The sequence below is a fragment of the Coffea arabica genome, chromosome 1e, assembly GCF_036785885.1.
Source record: "Coffea arabica cultivar ET-39 chromosome 1e, Coffea Arabica ET-39 HiFi, whole genome shotgun sequence".
Taxonomy (NCBI): Eukaryota; Viridiplantae; Streptophyta; class Magnoliopsida; order Gentianales; family Rubiaceae; genus Coffea; species Coffea arabica.
Window position 1 is genome coordinate 2150579 of NC_092311.1, and position 9269 is coordinate 2159847.

The 9269-nt window shown below is 37.7% G+C and overlaps 3 protein-coding genes across 9 annotated transcripts; all 3 read right to left on the reverse strand.

Annotated features, from left to right (window-relative positions):
* Positions 1-995: 995 nt before the first annotated feature.
* Positions 996-2271, reverse strand: LOC140007766 (uncharacterized). Its single transcript, XM_072050999.1, has 3 exons — positions 2017-2271; positions 1838-1909; positions 996-1426 (listed from the first exon to the last, which is right to left on the reverse strand). Exons 1-3 carry the CDS (start codon positions 2269-2271, stop codon positions 1181-1183), a joined length of 573 nt encoding a protein of 190 aa, XP_071907100.1. The 3' UTR covers positions 996-1180.
* Positions 2017-5684, reverse strand: LOC140007760 (uncharacterized). Its single transcript, XM_072050986.1, has 2 exons — positions 5256-5684; positions 2017-4664 (listed from the first exon to the last, which is right to left on the reverse strand). The coding sequence occupies exons 1-2, from the start codon at positions 5302-5304 to the stop codon at positions 2326-2328; spliced, it is 2388 nt and encodes a 795-aa protein (XP_071907087.1). The 5' UTR covers positions 5305-5684; the 3' UTR covers positions 2017-2325.
* A 458-nt stretch (positions 5685-6142) lies between these two features.
* On the reverse strand, positions 6143-8646 carry LOC113700433 (GDSL esterase/lipase At4g10955-like). 7 transcript variants are annotated; one of them, XM_027220892.2, is made up of 3 exons: positions 8459-8646; positions 7718-7831; positions 6143-7351 (listed from the first exon to the last, which is right to left on the reverse strand). In XM_027220892.2, exons 2-3 carry the CDS (start codon positions 7777-7779, stop codon positions 6382-6384), a joined length of 1032 nt encoding a protein of 343 aa, XP_027076693.2. In that variant the 5' UTR covers positions 7780-7831; positions 8459-8646; the 3' UTR covers positions 6143-6381. The 7 variants fall into 7 exon arrangements, with proteins under 7 accessions (XP_027076693.2, XP_027076683.2, XP_071907115.1 ...); XM_027220882.2 differs by having other exon boundaries at positions 8431-8646; XM_072051014.1 differs by having other exon boundaries at positions 7469-7831; positions 8431-8646.
* Between the last annotated feature and the right edge of the window lie 623 nt (positions 8647-9269).

Sequence of the window (9269 nt, forward strand, 5' to 3'; positions counted from 1 at the left end):
CACTTCAACGACTTCCTCTGCAAATTTTCAAGCCTAAGCTCAAGCTCCATCTGAAAATTTTGCCGAGAGCAAATCCCTTCTTCCAAATCAAATTCTGCCAAGAAATAAAGTAGAAACTTGCATAAAGCAACACCCAGCATTGTGGCTGTATTTCCCTAAAATGAGATCTAGAAATCTTGAGTCATCATCGTCATCGTCATCATCATTAAACAGCAACGCCCGGCTGTGTGGTTGTGGATTGCGGCCAAAAATGGCAACATATTGGCGGGATGATAATCCAGGGAGACGATTTTATGGTTGCTCAAGATGGCCAATAAGAAATTTTTTAGTTTTGTTACTATTTCAACTCAAATTGAATTGTGACTGTGCTTTGCTGATGTTTATAAATGGGATTACATTTGTAGAGACCTGACAGATGTAAATATTTTGAATGGCATGATGAACCAATTTGTACAAGAGGAAGGATTATTATACCGGGTTTGCTGAGAAGGGTGAATCGGATGGAAGAAACAATTGCAAAAAGCCGTAGAAGGGAAAAAATTTTGATTGTGGTCATCATACTGTTGGCTATGCTACTGATTATATCTGTTACTGTAAAAAGGACTGGACATGCAATGGAGCGAAAATTAGTGCTAAGCTTGGAGTGAGCTATTCCATTGAAGCTGTTAAATCTAGTTCATTTCAGTGTTTGTACAATTTTGATTGGATTAGCAGCAGCAGTAGTAGTATCGACTGGTTGTTGCAAATGGTGGCATGTTTTAACTTAACTTACCGAGTGAGAATATAGGATTAGGTCTTGATCCTTTGTATCTTTCTTGTTTATGTGGAATGTTGAGCTTCTATATACCTCTTTTGTTTATGTAGCATTAGTTTGGTAATTTGGTTGTTCTTTTTCTTGTTTCGACTACAAATAATCTGTCAATAAGATTGGTTTGAAGATAAAGAAATGTACCAATCACTTGAATATGGACAAGACAAATTTTTTCACCAGACAATTTCCATTAATAAAGTACCAAAACCATGTGTTCACATCGTAGCACTAATTCTGAGGACAACAAACAAAAAAGTGACCACACCAAAATATGATGTCTGCTTCAAAAAAGGACCATTCCTATTGTCAACCTCAATCCATAATCTACATCAAAACAAAAAAAACCATCTAAGGCTCTACTATCAATATTTATAGTACTTTGTTTTTCCCCTTCATTCTTGAAGAACCAACAACTCGTTTGGTAGCAGCAGCAGCAACAACTTCCCTGTGGACAGATTTGGTCTTGACAGGCATCTGTACATGCTCTTTCTCTTTTGTTCCATGTACTGGTTGACTGTATTTAACTTGAGCTCTTTTTAGACCGAAAACTTCATACAAATCATGAGAAGTTGGGGCTGAACTTGTAACAGCAACATCTTCTAAATGGTTAGTCTCCTGAGAGGTTAAATATATTAAAGAACATGTATTAAATTTCTTTTAATCAGGATAAATGACATAAACGACCTTCTTTACATATGGAAAACAACTAGATATAAATAAATTACAAAGAAAAAATCTGTATTGGCACCACCAGAAATGGTATGTGGATAACAAACAAGTGACTAGATCATATAGAAAGGACTTAAGACTCTAAAAGGAAACCCCTCAATGAAGGCAGATGCAATGAACAGAAATTACTCCAATATATAATGAACATCAACAGAAATTACTCCAATATATAATGAACGATTGGCCATGTGTGGACAAAAACAAATTCCCTGTTACTTTTCATTAGATAGTGCCTGCCTCAACATCAACTTTCCTATGATAAACTTTGCTGCTGTGATGAGCATGTACAGTACTCACAGTTGAAGTTGCAAGTTTTGTTACATCATGCATTGATCCATCTTGAACTCTACTTTCTGCATGTGGACTTTTCTGCAAAGTAAGAAAAACAACTCAAAGTAATTTAATTTTTATAGACTATTGAATAGAAGGAGATAAAATGAAACTTTAACATCAAAACAATTGTATACAAGACTTACTGCTAGCTTGGCAGACTTATTATTTGGATTCTTGTCGAATATTTGGGGAGTACATGTAACCAGAATCTCAGTGCAATTAACTTCATCGTAGTCTTCACTGTCAACTTCATCAGATCTTGTATTGTAGGCAGCTTCTTTGCTCTTTATACCAGATCCTGAGGCATTGTTTTCATCCTTTTTAAGCTTACAAGATCTCACGTTGTGGCCTTGTTGCAGACAGTATTTGCACCTTATTACCTGCCCCACTCTACTCATTTTCTTGGCCTTTTTTTCCTTTGCTTGCTGTTCCTCATCAGCAGTCCTTCTCCTTTATTTTTTTGGTCTTCCAGCTGTTTTACCATATAAAGGGGGTTTTGGACCATCAACATCAGTCTTCTCCCAATTTCCTTCCCCATTCATTGGACAAATAGCTCCTTCATAGCTCTTTAGGTATGTTTCAATTGTATACCAGCTGGATACATATAACATGGGATCCTTTTTAGCTAACCAAAGTGCAGCAATTGCATGGGGACAAGGAATTCCAGTCAGCTCCCATCTCCTACATGAACAAGTTTGCTCTTTAATGTTCACAGCATAATGATCACCATATGGACAGGAAACTTCATACAAATCATCGTTTGACTTGAAAGGAAAACATTGTGTTGCCTTATCCATTCTCTTTTGTACTCTCTCAATGATTCTAGGACAATACATATACTCTTTCCATTTTTGTCTTGCAATGTCTCTATTCTGCTGCATTCGTTGCATCATATACAACCTTAATAATTCCATCATTTCAATGATTGGCTTCTCTCTAGCATCCAAAATCTTGCCGTTGAAACATTCACAAATATTATTCAATAGCATATCACATTTCGAATGGGTGCTAAAGTAAGCTCTACTCCATTGAGATGGTGGTTTATCATCAAACCACTTGGCAGCATCCAAGTCAATTGCTGCCATTTCTTCCATTTTCCTAACAAATTCTACTGGTGTAGTTGCCTTTGCAGCAGCCCACAATGCTCTCCTTAAAGCTTCCCCTTTGAACCCAGCAGTAGAAAAGTTGCTGTGTAAGTGCTTTACACAAAACCTATGAGCTGCATTTGGAAAAACATGAATACAAGCCTGAACTAGTCCCTTTTGCTTGTCACTCATGATTGTCCATTCATAATCTCTTTCAATTTTCAAATCCTCTTTGAGTAACTTGAAGAACCATGTCCAGGATTCCTTGTTTTCACCCTCAACTACAGCATATGCAATAGGAAAAATGCCATTATTACCATCTAGTCCAACAGCAATCAATAGAACACCCCCTGCTATTCCTTTCAAAAATGTGCCATCTACCCCAATTAAAGTCCTACACCCAACCAAAAATCCTTGTTTCACTCCATGAAAACACATGTAAAGTCTTTGGAATCTTTGTTGCCCTTTTGAAGTGCCATCCACAGTCTTTAATATGATAGAACTACCAGGATTAGATTTCTGAATTTCATGCATGTACGCTTCTAACTTGCTGTATTGGTCACTTTCACTACCATGAATAATGTCCAAAGCCTTTTTTCTAGCCCTATATGTTTGTTTTTTTGTGAAGGAGCATTTGTTTTCCTTTATCACTGTTTTTCTAAAATGCTCCACATCTACCTTAGGATTGGATCTAAACTCCTCACAATACTTTCTACCAACCCAACCAGAATTTACAAGTGGATTTTGATATGTAAAACCACATTTGTGAGTGTCCTCAAATGTCCTAATTTGCACACTTCCTTCTCCAGCAAATTTTCTAGCATAAATATGCCAATTACAGCCTTCACTTCTACATTTTGCCCTCAATCTAACCAAATCCTGCTTCACAAATTTACAAGGCCTCCCCTGTCTTACACTGTAGTTTGTAATAGCTAACTTGCACTCTTTGATGGTACTAAAAAACATCTTTAATTTCAATTTTGGATTATCCATGTCCTTGGGATTGAACACGACACACCTATTACTACCATTTTCATCATCAGACCCATGCAAACTCTCAAAATCTGATTCAGAGTCAGGGGCTACATCATTATCTTCAGACTGAACCAAATTAGCTTCAACCTGTCCTTGTTTTGCCAAATTAGTTTTCAATTCCTTATAGTGTGAGACACCAAACCATTCAGCATTTGTATCTATGTTATCGTTGAAATCAGCATCATCTTCTTCACTTTGATTATAATCAGAATCTACTGCTGAGAAGAAAGACTCATTGGCTGAATCAGAATCACTGTTATCATTTCCTCTCTCTTCATGATCATGTTTACCATCTTTACCACTAGCAGGACCTTCTTTATTCTTATCAACCTTATCAGCATCATTGCCAAGTTGGTGAACCAAAATTTCATGAAATGAGATTTCAAGGTACAAGATAACTTCCCTAATTGAACTAGCAGTCCTTAGAATATATCCATGCAATTCTCTACTATTGTCTATCCTTTTAAAGCTATTATTCTCCCAACCATAGTACACTTTGTGACCAAACACACCAGCATCCTCAGTCAATCTATCCATTTCAAAAATACTCAAGCCTATACTCTCAACATAATCCAGGACACATACATCTCCACCCTTATAATGCGGTTGGGGAGTGTAAAATATCAACCCTCCACAGTGACATTTTAGTGTAATCAGTGAGCTACCTTTTTCTGATAGTTAAAAAAAAGAATATATCAAATACTGAATAAGCAACCAAACCATTACTTTTATATTTTAACAATATTGGATAAACTTATTATTATAAGCTTAACAATAATTTGAGGACAGCAAAGTGCAATAATTTGGGGACCATAGATTTATAATTCAAATACATATGTTCTAACCATTACAAAAATTAATCTTTTCAAACAATGTCGACTAAACATTAATAAGATTTACACCTGTAAAATAGACATCAAGGACCCTATGTATCATATTAAAAAAAAAAGTTCAAACTTTGTAGTTGGACCTAGCATTAACAATAATATATCACAATGAACCAGCTATGTAGCTACTAGGCAAAGGATAACCGTACTCGAGTATCACTTCATTTGGAATAAACAATGGATCCATGAGATTTGTTTTTACTTTCGGCCGCCTAATTCAAACAATGCTGCTAGTATTTTCAGCTAAAAAAAACAATAATAATATATCACAAACACGCATGTGAAGGACCACATCTACATAGCTTGCCACTAAAAGGTCAACATTTTCATTATTAATACTTTAATCAACAAATTATTAAACCCTGGACCACTTACCATAATTTGGTGGGGCACAATCGTTCAACTCCTTCTTTCGCACCGACATATTTTTCCGCTCTGCTACTTAGTGGATGCCAGCAGGTCAGCTTCTTCTTCTTCGATCTTCAATAATTTTTTGGAATGCACTTTTGAAAGTGTAAAAATTGAAAGGCAAAGGACAGGGGAAAAGGGTTTTACACAAATATAAGCGAGCTTGTAGAGAGAGAGAGTTCAGATTTGGAAAGGAAAAGGGAAAGTGGAGACAACGTCCTTTTCCACCTGGGTTCTTTCGGACAGAAGCTTTTACTTAACGGTACGTGAATCTCACGTGACCGGTTTCGTTAAATGGTGGATAAATTGCCGTTTGAGGATAACATTTGGTCTAAAATTCTTAATTTAGACACCAGATGTGTCATGCCCGAAAGATGAGGGACGAAATGTGTCTTGTGTCCAAAGTTTGGGGACGAAAACTGGTATTTTTCCAAAGTTTGCCCAATGCCATCACCACTAACACAAATTTTGGTATTTATAACAGAGTGAGCGCACCCTGAACCCGAACCCGAACCCGAACCCTTCCATGCTTTTGTATTATCTTCGAAAAAAAAAAAAGAAAAGGAATTATTCGGCCTGACCTCTTTGGGCTGACATAAAGAAATTCTTTCGGCCTTGATACAAGAAGTTAAATTTGTATTTAGCATTTAGTACCATCAGTAAATTAGGCCCGAATGATTTGGGCTCACATTTGAAAATTGACTCTAACGACAAACCATTTGTCATCAAATGAAACAACCACTCTAATCACTCGACAAGCAAATACTTCAATTAAATAAATCTGACTGATTGGCATTCTTCACCATCCATGTTCCTTATTTGATCTTTCATTGTGCCCATGCTCATGCCGCTAGTTCAAGAATGGATGATGTCGTTTGAATCAAGGGGAAATCTTACAATTAATTTAAGGTACGAGTTTGGCCAGCCTAAGCGGACCGGGAAAACAATGAATGAACATATGAATTTTGGACAAACAAATCGCAAGATGAATGTGACAAAGAACACGCTAGTCTTTTTTTACCAACACAGACTAGCAATTGACTCAGGTTCCCCAAAAGGAGTTGTCGGTCGTTTCCTTCAAAATCAACAAATTTCATCTGTACTGATGCAGCTTGTACTCGAGACGAAGATCTGGTCTCCACCATTGGTGAATTCCATGAGCTTGCTTAAAATCCTGACAAGGGCCGAGATTAGTCGTTACATATGCAGAAGGAAGGAGATGACACGCTTCGCTCTTATTCCCCCTAGCAGTGGATATGATACTCGCAATGGAGTTCTGTGCTGCAATCCTTCCAATTTTGCCGCCGGCAATTGTCATCATCTTCTCCCTGTGTGTAAAATACCCAATATATTCGGAGCAAATAGGATCAGATGGATTGACAAACAAGTACGGTATCCAAGCAGACAAAACACGAAATTCATCGTCCTGATGTGGCTTTTGGCTGTTGAGCTTCACTGCAGCTGCAAGCCCAGCAGTGATGACACTCACTGCAATGCGGGCGCCATGCTTCAACTTCTCATTCTTTATCTTTTCGAATGGAAGAGAAGCGAAAGATGGATTGAACAGGTATTTTTCAAGATGATAACCCAACTTAACCATATTCCTTCCAACAAGTAACGCTATTGCTGAGCCCAAAGAGTGACCAGCTAACCAGATATTCTCACCTCCACCTTTAGAAACAATGTTCTGAACAGCTTGCAACCCAAGGTGGAAACGGGAGCTGTGCTGAAGTTTGTTTTTCATGAACTGGAGATCCAACTTGAGATCCTGTGAGCTGCTGCCTGGTTTAGTGATTGTGCCTCTGAAAGCAACCACGTACTTGGGAGGAGTTTGAGCCAAATAGTTGCAAGAGGAATGAGGTAGTCTCAGTTCATAAATGGAGCCAAAGAACGATAGATCATCAGGATCCACAAGCACATGGACCAGCTGGAAATTAAAGAATTCCCACCAAGGAGGAGCAAGAGCATTTGCGCTTTGCCGGTTCTCCTGCCGATCACGTTCAAGAATGTAGACACCCTGAACCAAGCTAGCCGCAATGGACCTCCTATGATGGGCATTTGTCCTGCAAGACATCAAATTGTATTCTCAGGGACAATTGACTGCACAAAGAGCAGATAACATAAGACTCTGAACTCATCCACCGTAGACAGAAAATCATTTCGTGAGTTGTGCAACTCACAAAATTTTCTTGCTTCTGATCATGAGATACATAGAAGGCTATTAGTTAGCAGAAAAGCAGATCCTTGAATACTGACAACAACGCATCCTAATGGTTGATATTTGAAAGGTTAATCATCTTCCAGATGATTGCTGGTTCTTAAAAGATCCTATTAGAACAATATCCAGTCCAGCCATAGAAAAGTTGCGCGCATCATTTGAGTTTGAACTCATGGTTAAACGAACAAATTATTAACAAGGATGGCCATACCAATCGATCACAGTTAACTTCAGTGGTCCTGAAAGACTAAAAATCTCCCTGTCAGAGGCCATTAGTTGAAACTGCCCCTTCCTTCTTTTCCTCCTGATGTTCTGGGATATGACTCTGCTAAAATGTGAAAAAGGGGAAGAAGAAAAGCGAAAGAAAGTGAATATACCTGCTGCATAATTCAGAAAGGTTCGTATTGCAGTCTTCTTGTCATGCTTCACAGGCTTTAGACAAATTAAGTATCACGGGAAATTGAAATATTTTTTAAATACTTCACAGTCTTCACACAAAAATCTACTGAAATGCAATTTTTGAGGAAGTAGGAACTAAACAGAAACATGGAATGTTACATACTACTAGTGGGCAGTCGGAATTTTATTTGAATGAATTTCATTCGTCCACAAAATCCAACTTATCTCATCTCCGCTAATATTAGGTCAGCTATAATAATCGCATCTGTTGGCCCTCTAGCACTTCATATGTCCCTTTTCCGTTTTCAAAGCTCCTCATATCATGAGTTCATAACGATCATCTTTCCGCAGTTAAATTAAGAAATCAATAAACATCGTAGCAGAAATACAAAAGTAAATAGTAACAACCACGTAGCATGTAACATTAGAATCGATGGCGTAGCATTCGATAAAGTGATAAACGAAACAAAACTCTAATTAGTTTTAAAAACTTGAGAAAAAATATGTGAAGATCAATCCAATTACCACAGGTCAACTCAAAGTCTCTGCTTACAGTTGGTTGATTGACGCTGGCAAAGTCGTTTCCGAGGTGCATATAATACCTACAAACAACAAATGTAGGTAGGTTTTGTGTGGGAAAGAGAGATACTGATAAGCGATAGGTGCTTCAAGATATTTTCATGGAAGCCGGAAGGGAATTAGACACGGGGAAGAGCAGGAAGGAGAAGAAAGGTAGACAACAACACGAATGTCGCAGCGGTGCACTAGTTGGCGTTATATTTTAAGAGGACGATCAAAAGTCAATGCGTCTAACCAGCAACTCTCGAATTCGAATAGTTGGCACCAAAATAGTTTTAAATCGGTCGAGCGATTAAATTCTCTTACCTATATCCTAAAATTCAGGCTTTTCTAAAAATATTGTTAGCAAATGCATAGACAATCGTTTAAATTATGCATCTGCTAAGTCGGTTTGAATTATGCATCTGCTAATTCGGTGGTTGTTCAGTCCCCTCCGACTTATTCTTGAAACTCTTCAGGTCCCCCTCTTTTTAATATAAAATAATATAGATTTTTCTTATTCAGCAACAAAAAAAAAATCAAAAATTAATGTAGCACATCATTTGATCCGATGATAATATATAGTTTCCTCCAAATTATTTTTGGACATTTCCGACCCCCTCCCTTTGCATAGGGTAGCGTAAGTCTATCAATAAAAAAAAACAAAAATCAAAAGTCAATGCGTCTGCAGTTTGGGAAACTTGCAGAGGCGTTGCGGAAAGCGACGAGAGCTATCTTTCTGAGATCCATCCATCGGCCAAGTTGTACATTCTTTTATATTTCTACTCCTTCCTCCTCCGTCCACG